Source organism: Exophiala bonariae (assembly GCF_035927105.1).
Source record: "Exophiala bonariae strain CCFEE 5792 chromosome Unknown scaffold_1, whole genome shotgun sequence".
Taxonomy (NCBI): Eukaryota; Fungi; Ascomycota; class Eurotiomycetes; order Chaetothyriales; family Herpotrichiellaceae; genus Exophiala; species Exophiala bonariae.
Window position 1 is genome coordinate 2,697,794 of NW_027042476.1, and position 17,440 is coordinate 2,715,233.

General features: G+C 48.0%; 9 protein-coding genes across 9 annotated transcripts; 6 read left to right on the top strand and 3 right to left on the bottom strand.

Moving 5' to 3' along the window:
• Positions 1-504: 504 nt before the first annotated feature.
• Positions 505-1,225, top strand: LTR84_000943 (uncharacterized protein; the record flags this gene model as incomplete). Its single annotated transcript, XM_064844571.1, has 3 exons — positions 505-543; positions 599-1,137; positions 1,186-1,225. 3 exons carry the CDS (start codon positions 505-507, stop codon positions 1,223-1,225), a joined length of 618 nt encoding a protein of 205 aa, XP_064712431.1.
• Positions 1,226-2,222: 997 nt separating this feature from the next.
• On the bottom strand, positions 2,223-4,961 carry LTR84_000944 (uncharacterized protein; the record flags this gene model as incomplete). The annotated part of the gene is made up of 5 exons (XM_064844572.1): positions 2,223-2,963; positions 3,011-3,167; positions 3,217-3,496; positions 3,545-4,188; positions 4,846-4,961. 5 exons carry the CDS (start codon positions 4,959-4,961, stop codon positions 2,223-2,225), a joined length of 1,938 nt encoding a protein of 645 aa, XP_064712432.1.
• A 1,380-nt stretch (positions 4,962-6,341) lies between these two features.
• LTR84_000945 (uncharacterized protein) lies at positions 6,342-6,611 on the top strand (the record flags this gene model as incomplete). The annotated part of the gene is made up of 1 exon (XM_064844573.1): positions 6,342-6,611. One exon carries the CDS (start codon positions 6,342-6,344, stop codon positions 6,609-6,611), a length of 270 nt encoding a protein of 89 aa, XP_064712433.1.
• A 67-nt stretch (positions 6,612-6,678) lies between these two features.
• LTR84_000946 (uncharacterized protein) lies at positions 6,679-7,559 on the top strand (the record flags this gene model as incomplete). Its single annotated transcript, XM_064844574.1, has 2 exons — positions 6,679-6,683; positions 6,773-7,559. The coding sequence occupies 2 exons, from the start codon at positions 6,679-6,681 to the stop codon at positions 7,557-7,559; spliced, it is 792 nt and encodes a 263-aa protein (XP_064712434.1).
• Positions 7,560-8,483: 924 nt separating this feature from the next.
• On the bottom strand, positions 8,484-10,716 carry LTR84_000947 (uncharacterized protein; the record flags this gene model as incomplete). Its single annotated transcript, XM_064844575.1, has 7 exons — positions 8,484-9,007; positions 9,057-9,166; positions 9,214-9,353; positions 9,406-9,504; positions 9,556-9,994; positions 10,049-10,342; positions 10,439-10,716. 7 exons carry the CDS (start codon positions 10,714-10,716, stop codon positions 8,484-8,486), a joined length of 1,884 nt encoding a protein of 627 aa, XP_064712435.1.
• Positions 10,717-11,358: 642 nt separating this feature from the next.
• On the top strand, positions 11,359-12,382 carry LTR84_000948 (uncharacterized protein; the record flags this gene model as incomplete). Its single annotated transcript, XM_064844576.1, has 5 exons — positions 11,359-11,387; positions 11,439-11,849; positions 11,903-11,984; positions 12,037-12,148; positions 12,195-12,382. 5 exons carry the CDS (start codon positions 11,359-11,361, stop codon positions 12,380-12,382), a joined length of 822 nt encoding a protein of 273 aa, XP_064712436.1.
• A 1,235-nt stretch (positions 12,383-13,617) lies between these two features.
• Positions 13,618-14,805, top strand: LTR84_000949 (uncharacterized protein; the record flags this gene model as incomplete). The annotated part of the gene is made up of 3 exons (XM_064844577.1): positions 13,618-13,761; positions 13,873-14,082; positions 14,143-14,805. 3 exons carry the CDS (start codon positions 13,618-13,620, stop codon positions 14,803-14,805), a joined length of 1,017 nt encoding a protein of 338 aa, XP_064712437.1.
• A 466-nt stretch (positions 14,806-15,271) lies between these two features.
• On the top strand, positions 15,272-16,162 carry LTR84_000950 (uncharacterized protein; the record flags this gene model as incomplete). Its single annotated transcript, XM_064844578.1, has 1 exon — positions 15,272-16,162. The coding sequence occupies one exon, from the start codon at positions 15,272-15,274 to the stop codon at positions 16,160-16,162; it is 891 nt and encodes a 296-aa protein (XP_064712438.1).
• A 72-nt stretch (positions 16,163-16,234) lies between these two features.
• LTR84_000951 (uncharacterized protein) lies at positions 16,235-17,231 on the bottom strand (the record flags this gene model as incomplete). Its single annotated transcript, XM_064844579.1, has 2 exons — positions 16,235-16,850; positions 16,930-17,231. The coding sequence occupies 2 exons, from the start codon at positions 17,229-17,231 to the stop codon at positions 16,235-16,237; spliced, it is 918 nt and encodes a 305-aa protein (XP_064712439.1).
• Positions 17,232-17,440: the final 209 nt, after the last annotated feature.

The following is a 17,440-nucleotide window of genomic DNA, read 5'->3' on the forward strand; positions in this document are numbered from 1 at the left end:
CTGGTCGTTTACTCGTAACTCAGGTAGGTAGAGTGGATACGTCAGTGTGCCGAACATGCCGTGTTTGTCGTTCATGTTTTTGGCGGCTTCTTGGCCGCTCCGTTTACCCCTTCTTAGACCATGAATGATTAATGGACCCGCGAAGCCACTGGAATTAGGGTTTGACAATGCTGGTGCAGACTCGGCAACCATCGCAAGGCCCTTGTGCCAGGCTCAATTAATGCTGAATACGCTGCGGGGAAATTCCTGGCACAGATGATGATGGAACCGATATGGTAAGAAACATGTTTAGTCATTGATCACGACTCTCTTGGAATAGCCAAAGTAGTTTCGTATCGCATTAATTAGGAAATCAGCAGAAAATAATGGCAGTTGAAAACTGAACCAGCATTGAGGTCAGGACGTTCACCTGCCGGATACTATTAACATATCGCATCGCATTCAAGAAACTTCGATTCTCTACTCATCGACTCCGAGTAATTCCTTCACCATCACAGCGCAAACATGGCTACCACATGGACAGGTCGCACAATTGCCATAACGGTATGAAATCTGATTCTCTGCGAAGTCACCATCAACGGTTTCTAACCTTCTTCAGGGAGGAGGCTCAGGCATTGGCCTAGCTACCACACTGGCTCTGCTCAATGCTGGCGCTAACGTATATGTCGCGGACGTCGCCCAAGCTCCAAAAGAGCTCGAGGGTAAGGCGAACCTGCACTATGATGGGAATTGTGACATCACAAAACGTGAAAGTTGCAAGAAGTTTATTGACTCAATACCCGGAAACCTCGACGGCCTTGTGAACTGTGCAGGTATTTGCCCCGTCGAGGGTAAAATGGCTCCCGATGAACTGTTTGCTCGGATCCTGAGTATCAACGTCACGGGTTCCTGGAATATGGGTACAGAAGCGATTCAGAGAATGACTCAACAGAAAGGAAGTTCAATTGCAGGAATCTTGCCCGGGAGTGAAAGAACTCTCGGAGCTGGTGTCATCGTCAACATCGCCAGCGGTGCCTCTCTCCGTGGAATTGCCGGGCTGGGCGCGTATTGCACTTCTAAGCATGCCGTCCTGGGAATGACACGATCATGGGCTAAGGAATGGCCCACCCTACGAGTGAACGCGATAGCTCCAGGCGAGTCCTCTTCCCCATATCAAGCTGTTAAATGGCTAACAAGCAGTTGTAGGCGTGACAGACACACCACTATCAAGAGGGGCGACAAGTAATACTGGTAACACAGAAGATCTAAAAAAATTGTCTTCTGCGCTATCCTCAAGGATTCCTTTGGGAAGAATGGCATATGCCACAGACATTGCAGATGCTATTCTTTTTGCTCTATCAGATTCAGCTAGTTTCATAACGGGACAAGTTATCCCCGTGAATGGAGGGTCTGATTGAGCAATTCTGCGCTCAGAAGCTTATCTTAGATTCGTTTATGACATATCTTTCATTACAAATTTTAGTCTCCTTCGTATTCAGGCACTGTCTCGCCAACATTTGCAGACTCCATTGTAAGACTGAGGTTCAGGATTTTACGATGGATGACCACCTGCCATTGAGAAAGGTTAAGGAGGGGTTCAATACCTATAGCCATGCACAAAATAATCCCTGCCGTTTAAGTAAGACCTTTCTACCTCTGATATTCTTATCGAATACTTAGTTGCTTCTGACGAAGTATTTATGGTATTCTTTTGAAGACTTTCCCTTTACGCAAGCGCTCTTAGTATCGTCTCCGGACGATGCCCTACCTTACATCATCCTTCCTCCTGATATTTCTTTTCAACTCCTTATACTAACGGTGATATTCGTTCAATAGTTAGTATACGATATAAGTATGTCATATATAGGCTGTATTCCTAGTCCAATCTTCCCACTAGGTCTTTTGTCAACCCTGTCCTACAAATCCTACCATTGTACATTGCTTAATCGGTTTAAGCAGTGCATTCGATTTCGAATTGTAAAATTAGTGTATTGAGGTTTCGCGCTCATCCCATGACGGATCCTGTAATACCTGCCCATCCATCAGGCCATGAATATAGGAACTCTCTTAAATTGTGAGAATCCAGGCCGATCGTCGCATTTCCTAACAATGTAGAGTATAATTCTTCCAGAGAAACTGTAGACTTTATCCTCGTTTTGTGCCGTCCACGGGACTAGGCGCACGTATCCCTTTCGTGTCCTAGCTATATTGTGACCGCAATGCGATTGACAGCATCGAGGCATTCACTTTCGCGCTCGGTACAACGCAATGAGGGACTTGAAGATGGCGCTAAATGCCTTCGCCCTCGAGTACCATAGCTCAGACCTACTGCTAGACTTCTCGTCGGATAGCGCAAGCACCCGTTCGCCGGGCATTGGCGCTTTCACAGTCCGCAATGTCGTGAACGAGCACTTCTGGACTCCTTCTACACACTCTTCAATCACTCCCCATTGAACCGGTAGAAGATGCGCTTCGGTATCAGCCCGAGGACGATGGCAATTTGCACTAATGGCCAAGCTGCAGGTGGACACCAAAGGCATTGCTGACGCAGCAGGGTATTTCCGAAAAAATGCATTTGCTGATTGGGCTATCAGTAACAACGCTGGGAGAATAATCGCAAATATTGCCGGTATAATGCTGAAGCCAGAGGTCGTCCAGCCATCAAGAGTTGTGAACGGTATTCTGGTGAAGTCAAAGCTCATGACACGAATGACGAATGTTGTCTGCGAGAGAAGCCAATGCTCAAGTGAGAATAGAGCCATAATTGGCATACCGTAGCGCAGCGGTATTGAGACAAAATATGTCGAACGCTGAATCCCTACTGGATGCGACACGCGTAATGTCTTTCTTTCTCTTGCGAAGCCAGTCCATTCATATGCAATGAGCTGGCAAGAAAGTAATGCATTTTGAGCAATATAACAAAGGGATACCAGCACTTGCCATATGTTGGCAATCATGATGTTCGCGAATAGGCCGCTTTTTCCCTGCACACACATGTTAGTCCTGTCGGTAACCGAATGCTCCTACTTACTGTCGTTGGTTGGCTCCATTCAATCAATTCCTTGTAGTTGGGCGTGCCCCATCCCATGTCCCACAAAGTGCCCCAGGCAATACTATGGTAGTATCGCTTGACGACAGACAGTGCTGTTGCGAAGATGACAAGTCCAGCGCCCAAGGTAATGATCGACCTATGTTACGTTAAGGTTTTCGTCGCTCGACGCCATCTGTGAAACTCACGTCGTCATCGTGAACCACCATCGGCCTTTGCTCCCGGCATTGAACCACCTGATATCTTTTGGCAACCACAGTTGCGGGCCCCCTCTGGCGTGCGCGAGACTGCCATTAGTTGTTCTTGCAAGAGAACTGGATGTTGCGATACCAAGCTTTTCGGTGATGGCATCGGGGTATTCGAGGAACGAGGCTATGGCGTCTCCCAGTGTGCAAATGGTGTGCTGTGGCCTACCATATAATAGCCACAAGACCCCAATACATTTAATAAAGTTGAAGATGCTTGTGACTAGGAAAAATTGTGTCAGTTGGGCCGAAAATGATTGGATTCGCCTACCTAAAAGTACCCAAGGTGCGCATTGAACCCGGCAAGCACTAAACGCGCTCGCTGCGGACGCGTCTGGTACTTGCAAGCAGTATTGAACGCGGTGACCCTTGGACTTCCATTCATCCATAATGGACTCATTCAATGCTGAGACAGGCTGGAACAGATTCGCCCAGTCCTTGCTCCACACGATCGGATCAAGTTCTGCATTTGTAGCGCTGTTTGGATAATGTGCCTGCCATACTAAAAGCGATGTGTTGAATTCTGAAGCTGTTTCGTAGTCATTCGACACAAGCAACACATTTGGACGCAGTACGTAGGGGTTGGAGTAATGAGATAAACATGCGTAATTCGATAGCCTTTGATACTTTTGCAGATTAATTTGCACATCATTGTGGATCGCTTCCAGAGTCTCTATTGCTTCGGGTGATGGCTCTCCGAAAGAACCAAAGGACGGCATCACATCACCAACAACTGGCATCGCATAATAAGCGACCGTATGTAGGGCTCGGTTGATATCTGTCGGTGCCGCTATCGCGGACCCATTCTCAAGCACAAACGTCACACCATCAGACGGAGGATACAAGAATGCCTCAGTGACGGTGGCGTACATGAAAGAGTTTGACGACACTGTAGAAAAGACGGTCGCATTGTACCTGAATTTATTAGCTAGTGGCACTCAACGGTGGTGGCGCACGAACAGGAAGTGAATTGGCAGTGCACTAAATGCAAGCAGTACTGCAACAATGATGGTCGTACGAGGAAGAATTCTGATATTTCGAATGCTCGGTACGCCAATATCAAGCCATTGGCCACTGCAGTGGGCCCTGTCGACCTCTGTCCGAGTCGGTGACACGATCAACTGCAGTGATAGATTCGACATGCTAAGCAAAATTGTGCTCAGCACGTTGATAAGAACGTGTAGGCCCGAATCGAGTCGCTTTGCGAATGAACAATCACCTTGATATAGCGTCGCAACGCCATCGCTCGATAATGGGTACTTGAGCCATACCACGATCGTGACAATGAAGTTAAGGAGAAAGATAGAAAGAGTCGACGCAAACGAGATCCAAATTACGGTATTGCGTTGCGACCTCCGACTCTTCCACGTTCGCTTGTGCGGGTCGACGTTCGGGAACCAAGGCGCAAGAAACTCGACCGAGCCAAATATATGGTCGTTGCTTTGATCCGATGCGGCTGCGAAAGCCAAGAGATTTTCATTGCCGTCAGAAGGCTCTGTGGTCGGCTGGCATATTTGTCCGGACGAGCTACTTTGTGTGTCAGTCGTGCCACATGCAGTCAGTACTACATACCTGTTCGCCAGAGGTGCGTCGCTCTTTGGGATATCTGCAGCTGTTACGACAGCGCTGCTTGAAGCCTCCTCCGGCTGCGACTGGGAATTGGTTTGGACTTCGGTTAGGCCATTCATGTTGTCGGAAGGGATCTCGGCAATGAGTCAATGTAGAGAAAAATCCATTGGCAGATTGATTCTCACAGGCAGTGCAGAGATAGGTCAATGGCAGTCGTCTTAGCCACATGGCATGCTCAAAGGCGAAGAGCTCCGTGCAGCACAGGACGTCGTGATAACAGGCTGGGCGAAATAAAGAACTGCCGAACATTGAGTCCCATTTATATCAAGCAGCTTTTTCAGTATTGGGATGGTATTAGAGACATTACAAGCGGGGATCCGCTGGGTCGTCACATTTACATTAGTATACAATACAGCCAAATTGCTGTCAACACTAATGCGGTTACCCTTTCCATGATGTGACCGCTGGTGGGTTGAAACAACAGCCAGTCTCAACCCGTATCTAGACTTTCGTGGTTAGCTGAAACAGAATCAATCCAGTCTGGGGGACCATATTGAGGCTGTTGTGGGATATTATTTGAGGGCCAATTCTCTATCGTCGAGTCACAAGGACGACTCGAACCCCCGAGACATGCAGCCGCCTTGTTCAAGCGTGAAGAGTCTCGGGTTTGCATTTAACTAGGCAACCGAAGCCAGCTAGGCTTGACGAGTGCAGGTCGGCAATTGCTAGCCAATCGTACTTTAGCGTCCTAACCAGAGTGTGTAATTACGGTGGATGACATAGCTATTTGTTTTTGCAGCTGGGAGGGGCGGAGAATGGAGTGTTCACTTCAGATCATGATCAGGTCCCCTTCTGACACCCAGAGCAGCTTGTCGCTTGATTTGACAGATGTAGGCGGTTTCGACGGCAACAGCAGGAGCAATTTGGAGGTGCGAGACTAGTATATACCACTTTTGGGGCAATGAACTCCCATTCATCTACAACTTGTGTGCCATTCCAAGTTACTACGCCTGCGCCAGCACATAATCGTTCAGAAACAAGCATTCTGGAGATAAATGTCACGGGGACTGGCCGCGGCTTACTAAACTTGGGTGCAAGTTGTGCGATTTAAACCTCTATTGGGGAAATGGGTTGGTTTACCAACTTTCAGCAAGCTTACGTAGAAATTTGGTCGTAAGAGCCATCGCAGCCCCGGGTGATCTCAACTCCCCATGTCTTTGAGGGGCGAGAGCGAGAAGTGGTAGATGAATAAGGCTAGACAAGCTCAACTCTGAAAGGGTCCTTGATCGGACGAATTCTGCTCCTTTCTGAAGAGATCCAATGGTACAAATGTCTGCCCAGAAATTTCTTGATGAACATAGGAGTGGAGGTCCCTAACGGCTCTGCCTTTAGAGATGGTGCTTCCTCTTTCTCCGACTGAAACCTAACTAGGGTAGTTTTCTTAATTCTCCAAACTCTCTCGAGACTCTCGAGCTCCTGGAATCCTTCATATCCATAAGATGCCCATCATTATCTCAAAACTCCTCGACATTATTGCTAGCAATGGCTCCTTGATATCTCCGTCGGCCGGAAATGGAGAGAAAGAAGAGGCGGCAAAACGAGAGGTGATCAAGGCAGCCAATGCTCTCATTTTCGCTTTGGAACGTCCAGGAGACTACTTGGCCAGAGTGGGCTGGGGAGAACCTAGTCGAACTGCCGCTCTACGCACCGCCTTTGAATTAGGCATTCTGGCCAAGTTGGATATGCGGACACCTAAGACCAGTGCTTAACTGACCAAGGGCACCAAGGGAGATCCTGAACTGGTTGCAAGAATATTGAGGCATCTTGCTGCAAACAATGTGGTGAGGGAGGACGGCCGTGATCAGTACTTGACCACCCCATTCGTCATGGCGTCCAACGACCCGTAATTCGCAGCAGGGTTGATCTATAGCTTTGAAGCCATGATTCCAACTTCCCAAGGTCTTCCCGAATTCCTGGCCCAGACAGACTACCAGGTTCCTCACGATGATCAAAAAGGCCTTATACAGTACGGCTTACGGACTGACAAGTCTTTCTTCGGTGTTCTACAAGAGAACCAACGATTGGGCGCAGCTTTCAACCGCTTCACGACGGTCTATGCGCAACAACGGCCACGCTGGGTGGATTTCTACCCGTGCGAAGAACGATTGCTTTATGGGATGAATGCATCTACCGGACCACTGCTCGTCGATGTCGGCGGGGGATTGAGCGGGGAGATTCGCGCCTTTCACACCAAGTATCCGATGGCTCCTGGGCGCCTCATTCTAGAAGATCTTCCAAATACGATCAGTCAAGTCGTTGCAACGGATCCCCCCCTCCCTGCGGCTGTCGAGCCAGTTGAGCAGGACCTCCTCACTCCCCAGCCGCTTGAGTATCAACATGCCCGTGCATACTTCCGACTTTTGATCCTTCACGACTGGCCTGAAGACAAGTGCCGCGCCATTCTGTCTCATTTGCGCAACGCCATGAAACTTGGCTATTCGGAAATTCTGATCAATAAAAATGTCCTGCCTGGTACTGCGGCGCCGTGGCAGCAAACGAGCCTAGTCTGGACCATGATGGCCATGCTAGCCTCTCAGGAACGAACTCGTAGCCAGTGGAGTCAGATGCTGATGGCCGTTGGATTGAAGATTGTGGATATATATTCAATAGATCCTACGAGCGAGAGCCTCATCGAGGCTACGCTTCCCGACAAATAATCTTGGAAACTGGAAGGATAATAGTGGAGAGGACGGCTCTGATCAACATAGACGCCACGTACTCGCAGCCTGTTTAGCAATACCATTTGATATTCGCATTCTCCCACGGAAAGCATGGACGGATTTTGAAGATCGTTCTCTAAGAGTAGATTACTAGATTTTCTAGATTCCCCATCCGGAAGGCATACTGTCTTCCGGGTGTGACCTTTGCACAAATACTATCCTTTTTCAGTCACATTTTGAATTCGCCTCCATGAGCAATATGCCAATCGGGTTGGAAAAGTTGTCAGTATTCGCCGTAGGGTGGAAACTCATCGATCAACAATTTTTGAACAGGCAAAAGGTTCGAATCGCCAACTTGTGGAAACAGCTATCGTGTTTTGATATACGTGGCTAATGGCCGTCTTCATCGCTTCAGCTTGCTCTAGCTTCGCTTTATCATCGTCAAGAACACCTCCGTGATATAGGTTGACATGTGCCCAAAACCCCGTGCTTCTCGTAGCCTAGTAGTGCCCGCTGGTATTTTAAGTTCCTTTTCCCAAGATCTATATTAAAAGACGAAGTCCTATGAGGTCCATTGTGAACTTATTCTTCGATAGACCCAAACCGAGCTGTCGAGATATAATACTAGAGGACGCGGGAAGGGTTTAACACTATAACGATAACCTCGACACCGATCTTCCCCTTCTCCTATAATTTTCTCTTATTTTCCTCTCACTATTTTATATTGGACCTTTAGATCAGCCAGACCAGGACCACAGGATCTATTGGTCACAAGACCGCCTATTAGGGTTTAGGTTTTTTTTTACTCTACATAAGAATAGATAGGTCTCCGTTTTCAGGAACTGGGAACGGACAATCAATCATGTTACACATAAACAAGTCCTCTCCTGTATTGAGGTTCAGTCCATGGCATCTTTGATGTCAAGTGCTACCATTGATGGAAATATCTCTATTTACATGCGGTATCTCTTTTGCAGCGCCATTCGTGTACGCCCGAGTCGGAAGCAGCGCGCCTGGATCATCATCGGTCCCCAGGTAGTACGAAAGATCACTGCCATCAAACTCCTTTATACTGAATCCATTTCCAAGAAAACCGAAAGGATTTCCATGTTGATAAACAATTTCGTAGTCCTCAAAGCGCGGTTCTTTGAGGAGGTCCATGTAGACGAGTCTACTGCCAGGAAAAACTGCTGGCTTACCATCCAGTCGCCCTTGTTTGAACCAACTTCTGCAGACTCCCGACCAGGCAGTCCGCTGCAGAAATAGATCTGCGTGTTCGGCGAAGGACTCGCTGATATCTCGTTTTGGGGCCATCGATTTGATATTTTCCTTTTGCATCTTCTTGACGATTGTAAGAATATGTCTTGTTACGAGTTCGATTATCGGTATGAATGAACCATGGCCTAGAGGACCGTAGGGGCCGACTCCCATCCAATAGTTGGGAACTGGAAGAACAATCAGTTAAGCATCTGAGATTTGTGTGGAGGTACATACTCTCTGGGACCGCAATTGAGAGATACGAGACTAAGCTCTGAGCAAGATTTTCCTGTACGTTCTTGCCATTTGCGATAATAGGAATTCGAGGGATCCAGCTCGTATCAAAGCTTGCTCTCCATTAGCACGTACTTGGAAATGAGGCGAATGACCCTACCCAGTAGCACATATGATCACGTCGACTTCATGCTCAACTCCATCCTCATTGACAAAACCACTTGGAGTAATTCTTTGGAGTCCCTGAACGAATGCCTTAACATTGTCTCTGGTGAGAGCCTCTAGGAAACCATTCCCTGGCTAAATGCCAATGTCAGTGGGAGTGGGAGTCAGCCTAGTCTCTAGGACTTACTGTAGGGCGCCTGCACCCAACATTGAAGGCTTTAGGTATTATCTTGTTGATAAGCTCTTCATTGCCACCTAAACGCTCTTTCATCTGGTCGGTTGAAAACTGTACGATAGTGAGATTAATAATGAAACACAGTAACCGAGGAAGACCTACCTCTTTGGCTTGTGCCGCCTCTGGTGTACCATTAAGGATGAATTTGAACCGCTGATTGAGCTCGCTTTCGATCTGTTTGCAGTAATGAAGATATTCCAGTGGATCTTGTTCGAATTTTGTCTTTTGTTCTTTCGAGTCTGACTCAAGACTTAGCCACTTATCACAAGCAGGCAGGATTGACATACATTCAAAATTTGTTCCATTAGGACCAGCCCAGTTCTGCGCAAATCCTGCAGTGACCCAAGTTGGAGACCGGATCCAGGTGTAGAGTTGGCCAACCTTGTCAGCTATTTCGGCGGTCACTTGAATTCCACTGCTACCTGTGCCAATTACGGCCACTCTTTTCCCAGTGAGGTCAAGGCTAGTGTCGTAACGAGCTGTGTGGCAGATTACGCCCTCAAATGAGCTCAAACCATCAATATTGGGCATTTTCCAATTGCTAGAAACCACGTTAGTTTCTGCCTTTTATTCTGTTTCGAGAAATCAGTCTCACTTGAGGACGCCAGCATTGTTGATTAGAACTTCTGCAGTGTCGGTGAAAGTCACATCATTTTGGAGGTCCCTCACTGTGACCTCCCATACACCTCTCAGCTCGTCCCACGATGCTGCCATCACTTCATGGTTCAGCTTCATGTACTTCCTCAGGGTGAACTGCTCAACAACGTTCCGTAGATACTCCCATATCTCCCCAGCATAGGAATAGAAGTGCGACCATTTTGGATTCCTCGCCCACGTAAACTTTCTTCGTGTCAGTATCGTTTTCTCTGAAATTTGGAGCTGGTCATACCTGGTAATTTACCGATGGTATATCGCAAGCGCATCCTGGATATCTTTGTTTGAGATGAGCCAAGTCTTCTCGCAACGTATGCCGATAACTGCTTACCTATTCTCGAACCACGTTCCCCCAATATCTGAGTTCTTGTCGTAGCAGACGAGGGATACATTGTTCAACGTTTCAGGAGCGAATTTTGCCATGCATATGCCAGAGATTCCGGCCCCGATGTGAATTATCCTCAGAGCCTTCTCCGTGCCATATGGTTGCTCCTGAATACGGTAGCCTCGCTCGTTTGCCTGTGGCCAACCATACTTAGTTGCCAAGTCCTCAGGGTGTAGAGTCGTGTCTAGCCCAACGTTGACCTCCGTATCTGGAAATTCTACCATCTTTGCGACCTTGAGGGTGGAAGTGTCAATTGTTAGCACGCTGCAGATAGCAGTTCATTTTCTGTTCGCGACTTCGATGAAATCGTTTCAGCCATGCTCGCCATCATGCCAAGGCAACATGGCCGGTGTCTCGAGACCACGGCTAAGCGGCGTTTGAATGGTCAAGCGGGTTATGTCCTATTCGTCTCGACGTTGGGCTCAGTTCTGTTGTTAGTCATAAATGGCCCACCAAGCTTACGTGTGTACCTCCGACTGGTGACGGGGCGACTTGTCATCGCCAATGTCGAGGGTTAGTGGCCAAGTGCTCCCCGCACCCCAGACTTCTCCATTATTACGTGGTGACCTCGATGAATTAGGGTGGGTGGTTAGCAGTGAGGTAAGTGCCCATTCTCCCAGGCATCAATTGAAATTTAACCACTAACTTCCGAGGCCCAATGAGCTGCGTTTTGGCTAGGTGCTATGAGCGAAAACGAATGTTTTATTTTGTCCCCATTTCATGCAAACAAATGCAGGTAAGGCTTGAAGCCTGATATGAAGTGATTTCGCTCGGAAACAATTGTTCGAACTGTGCTAGCGTATCACTATCCTTCACTTACATCCTTCTTCCTTGATAGCATTTAACGATACCCGATCATAATCAACATGGCGCCAACTCCTTATCGTATGAAAGGGTGAGTAGCCCTCAAAGAAAGCTTCTTCGCACGGAACATGACCTAAAACAGCGTTGCACTCATCACTGGCGCTGCATCAGGGATCGGCCGCGCGGTCGCGCATACTTTTGTCGCCGAGGGATGCACACGGCTTGTTCTGGCAGATCTCAATGGAGATGGCCTTCAGGATGTTGCGAGAGAGCTGAAGGCACTGGATTCCGTTGTACAAACGTGTCTGGTCACATGTGATGTTTCCGAGGAGTCTCAAGTTCAAGGAATGATCGATGAAGGAGTGGCAGCATTTGGTGCGATTCATTATGCAGTCAACAATGCTGGTATCTCGAGCAAACCTAGAGTCAGAACTCATGAGCTTGAGGTAGAATCCTACGATCGAGTGCATAGCGTCAATCAAAGAGGCGTGTGGCTCTGCGAGCGAGCAGAGTTGAGGCAAATGTTGAAGCAGGAACCAGAGCTCCGTTCAAGGTAAGGCCTCAAACGGACGGCACAACAATGAAGAGAGTTGACCATGCAAATAGGGCTGGTACCACTCCTCAGAGAGGGTCGATTGTGAACATATCTTCGATTTTTGGTCGTGTTTCGCATGGCAACGTCGGAGCGGTAAGTGGCGCGCCTAATGTCGGCATTCGCACGCTCTAATCTGCATGTGAAGTATGGTGCCTCGAAAGCAGCAGTTCTTGGCATCTCGCGAACGGACGCTTGCGCTTATGGTAAAGATGGAATTCGGGTTAACTCGGTCTGTCCTGGATATATCAGAACACCTCGTATGTTGATTATACCACGTTCTGATTCTGAAACTAACGATAGAAGTGCTGGACCATCAAATAAAAATCGGTACTTATCCGGAAGAAATGATCAAATTGATCCCGCTTGAGCGATGGGGGCTTGCCGAGGAAATAGCTGAGGGAGTTGTGTTTCTTGCAAGCGAAAAAGCGAGTTTCATTACGGGAGAGGAACTTTATATCGATGGAGGGTCGGTGGTGAAATGCCACGGATGATAAGGGCCCAACTTTCCAGATTCCTGGCTCGAGGCGTATTTCAAGGACACTGACGGCTATAATATCTTCCCGTTTAATCACCTAACTAGGTGGTAGGATTGAGTGGACCTACCAATTTCGAGATGTGGTTCTCATTTGCGTCGTATCAAATCGAACTTGGGTGTTTGAGGTAGCGATGAAAGTCATTTTCTGCGATTATTGCATCTGTCCTCAAGATGTTTTCCATCGCCTCTTCGCTCAGGAGAAAGCACTTTAGCAACTAGAGGCCTACCTCGACCTGTTCAATGAAGGAGGAGGCCAGAAAATCTTCGCGTTCACCACCCTTGGGACTGAGTACTAAAGCTAGAACCTACCACAATATGCTGCTTCACCAATATGGTACATGGTGCGTAGACTTTCCGTCTGTATCTGTTGGCTCGGAGGCTTCTACATGGAAGATCTTTGAGCTCTAAAGAGAGAGATTCGCCATGGGCTCATCTATGAGATGTGGTTAAAAGTACTGAATGTTGATCCTTGGCGAGGAAAACAACTCGGCCTCTCCAGTCAGGATACCAGATATGGCAGAAGGGTCTTACTGTTCACAAAAGGACTTCCAACGGCTGGGAAAGCCGACCGGACTATGCTCCTCGAAGTCTATGTGCAATTGGCCAACATGAAACTCAAAGAAAAGGAGGAGCAAATGCCCATGGTGGAGCATGTCTACCTAGAAGTGATTGGTATCTTAGAAACCCACTTGGCTTGCTTCTCCACGAAATGTCGCTGAACGCCCGCAGTTTCGGCACTTTCTAGGTAAGCCCCGCCAAATCCCTAGTCACCTCCGCAAGGCTACGCCCCTAATCCTGAAACGCTAGTGATATTGATAGCCTATGCATTCGCACTTGTTCGTAATCACCATACCCCTAAAAGACATGATTTGCGGCATTCTTTCTTTGACCGGCTTCTGTAGTCCAGCTACCTGCCGAACTTCTACATATCAGCATTCCTCCACTTCATGTAATGGTTCTCCGCGTATTGCCCCACGTTTATCCATGTCAGTTCTACAAAGCCATAGATCTGAGGGTCTTGGATAAAGAACAATGCAACCTCAAGAAGCCTTATCTCGACCCCAGAACTCTGAAAAGAACCACAATCGTTAAAGAGGGGAACAAACAGTTGTATCATTCTCCATTCTTGCAAACAACTGTGTGTACCGCCCCAAGCAAAACAGTTAACAAGCCTACAAGAAAAGGTGTAAGATGGGAAGTTACACTGAGGAGCCCCAATTCAAGACTATCACAGTCAAGGAAGTCCACCCTACTTTTGCGGCAGAAATCGAGGGCGTTGACTGGAAAAATCTTTCGGAAGAGCAATTCAACGAAATATTTGCTGCTCTAGCTAAGGTCAGTAGTGATTCTCAATGTAATCCATCCCTTCGTGGCCACGTACATTCTAGTGATCGCTAAAAGCAATTTTGCACATTCCATGATTGTGGTTGTTTCTGACCTGCGCAGTATGGAGTTGTAATGTTCAGAAATACTGGACTAGACGATGCTAGCCATGTTGAGTTCTCGAGGCGAATTGGCGACCTGGACACAATGAGGCGTTACATGACAAATGGGAGGACGCCCAGGTACGAATTTTACGAGCTCTTTGACGCTGGGAACATAGATGATCAAGGTGGTGTCCTTGATCCGAACAGTCCAAGGGCACATTATGGAAAGGTATTATCTGTTCCGTGGGCGTCAATGGCCGTCTAGATCATACCAATTCACTCTTCATAGGGCAATCAGTTGTTCCACGTCGACTCATCTTTCAACCCCCGTCGAGCGAGCTACTCACTTCTTCGTGCTGTAGAGTTGCCCCCTCTAGGCAATGGTGGCAACACTGACTTTGCCGACTCTCGTACCGCATGGGACGACCTCGATCCGGAGTTTCAAAATGAGCTCTTGAAACAGGACTATGTTGTCAATCACTCAATCGCCCAATCTCGGAAACAAGGATCTCCAGAGTTCTTCAAAGATCTCGACCCAACCAATGGCGGTCAAATGTCTCGTCATAAGTTGATCCAAAAGCACGAAGCCAGTGGCCGTATGAACATCTACATCGCTGCTCACTCTCACAGCATCGAAGGTCTTCCGAAAGAACAGTCTGATGCGTTGCTGAAGAAGCTGCTAGACCACGTCACACAGAGCAAATATGTCTACAGCAGTGAATGGCGAAATGTGTCAGACATGGTTATCTGGGATAATAGGTGTACATTGCACAGGGCAAATGGAGGGGCATACGAAGGCAAGTTCAGACGCGATCTTCGCCGAACGACAGTGCATGACACAAGCCCAACAGCTTGGGGTCTGAATAAAGTGATAACAAACACTGAGGAATGGGTTGTGAACCATAATGCGACGGCAGCTGCAGGCAATACCCAGGTATCTGTCAAGGCTTGAGTATATGGTGGTCATGAATAGTAACACCAATGAGGCACTTGCTGACCTCCTGCACGTTTGCAAAGATCTTTTCTCCTCATCCATTGCAGTTACTAGTGACAATGATCGTTCCCTCAACTACTGGTTGACCATGACTATTCTCAGGTATTAAATAGTTAACATGCCAACCGCGATCGTCATTAAGCCGAGGTTCATCCGCCTAGCAGCACAACGCCAGATGAACTTCCATTGAATCCTTCTCCGCGACAAAATGTAGCCAACAGTAGATTGATAACGTTATTGATCCTACAAACAAAACTTAGAGGCCTACCGATGTACAGTCTTGAACACAGAGATTGCCGCACGTTGCAGACTTGGCGGTCGTCTTGGATGAGTCACAGTTTCGCAGGAAAAGAAGCACAGCCATCTTTCCACTTGCTGTTTGAAAGAAGAGCCACACTCCACAGGCATTGTGCATTCGTTTGCGATGGCATCAGATTCAAATCTTACAATTGCCACGATTGAAGATTTTTCATCCGTTGACATGGCACGGCTATCGCTTAAGGGAACACCCTGTTATAATTCTGAATCGCAAATCAGAGGCGAAGAACATCCGCAGGAAGAGCAGGCAGATCAGATTCCACCCATCTTCAGCCTCCCAAGAGAGCTCATCGGAAATATACAATCATACCTCCAGTACTATGACCTCAAGTCCCTCCGCAGCGTTTCCAAAGCTGGCAGCGAGGCGATTCTTCCAGAGGATATCAAGAAATCCCGACTCGAGCTGAGGGCCAAACTTTGGGCCGCCGAGAAAGCAAAATTTGCAGAAGTACAAAGCAACGAGGGACCATTTGACAAATGGGGAGGTCGCTGGTACTCTACTCAAAGGAAATACAACGGATCAAAAGGGGGTTACTTCGGCATTTACGACTTGCTCCCTTTCACCTGTTATTCTTGCTTCGAACAATTGTCGATAAGCCATTTTTCTGACAGTCAGTCGCTCGGCCGCAGAGCTTATGGCCATGAAGATGCCAGAATGCGATTCTGCACCACTTGCGCTATAGAGAAGTCTATCTGGCGCCCTGGTGAGCGTGTAAGAATATCCCACAAATTGCGCATCTTTTGCAAAGGCTGCAAAACGCTCCAGAAAGGAGATCCCGATTACCGGAAGTTCGGGTTTTGTTCAAAGAAGTGTCAGGATGAGACCAATGGTCTGTGGCAATCAGCTACAGAGCTGGACCCTTTCCTCAATCGTGCTGCTCGATGCCTTGCCTGCTGGATCACCGACCACACCGTAAGGCCAGTGGAAGGTGGCCTCAGAACTCTCTGCCCTGAATGTGGAGCCAAGGAAGGGTTGGTGCTTTCTTCTCCAACTTGAATCACCATTCAACTGAGCCATTACATGATCTAACCCTTCTCACATGCCTCTTCGCAGCCCTCCAAACCCCGCTTAGAGATAGTCAGAAATACTCAAGACACCTCTCCCAGTATGGCCTTCAAAATCTGTACTCGCTGCGATATCCTCACTATTTTTAAAATCCTCCGCCAACTCCGCCATCCTTAGCTTCGACAACTGAATGGCATCTTTCCCAAAGAGGAACCGCGAAGTCTTCTCCAAACCACTTGCCAGGCCCGTGGAATCAACAACTTCGACAATCCGCTCGCCGAATTTCTCGGGGTCGCCGGGGATATCGCTTGCGTCCTGGGCGAATTTCCCTGAATCCTGCAAACATTTCCCGACCGAGCCGGCCAAATAGTCCTCCGTGATACCAGCAGCCGGCAGCTTGGAGGCTGTAATGACACCAGTCCGGTAAAGACCAGCGGTGATGGTGATGGTCCGGATGTTGAACACAGCAAGCTCGGACTTGAGAACCGACTGCAGCATATCTTGTGCAGCTTTTGGGCACGAGTAAAGTACGCCAGCTGGGCAGGGGTAGAATCCAAGGATTGATGAGATGGAAACGATCGTGCCAGACTTTCTGGCTCGCATGCCTGGAAGTGCGCCTTGGACCACGCGTACCGGCCCCCAGAAATTCGTCTCCATCGCGTCTTTCATTTCCTCTTCTCTGCAGTTTTGGTATTCAATAAGCACCAAGAGGACGATGATCTTACAAGGACTTCCTGGGAGAAGCATGTAATACTCACGAGAAGTCTTCAATCTGTCCCACTGCATAATACCCAGCATTGTTGACTACGACATCAATGCCTCCTGCCTTTTCTGCGGCCTGTTGGACAATGTCTCTGGTACTGGGTAGTGATACATCAAGATGCAGCCACTCTCCTCCTGCGGCGGTAAGTTCTGGATGGTTTGTCCCTGCGACCTCAGGATTCCGTGCTCCTGCAATTACTTTGTGACCTTTTTTCAATGCAGACAATGCAATTGCCAGGCCCAGACCTTGGGAGGCACCAGTAATAAGCCATGTTTTGCTGGAGGATGATTTGGCCATCTCTTTGTTTGAATATGTGTATGTCTGTGATAAATCAGGTTGGATTATCACTTCGAGCGATCTATGGATGGATTCAGACAGGTATTATATACCGGATTGATTTTGGTGATACCCACCACTTAGCCTTAACGTTATCACTTGTATCGCAAGTTCAGACCATAACGGATTAACTTCAGGCCTCCAGTATCACCAAGGCTTACCTACGCCTC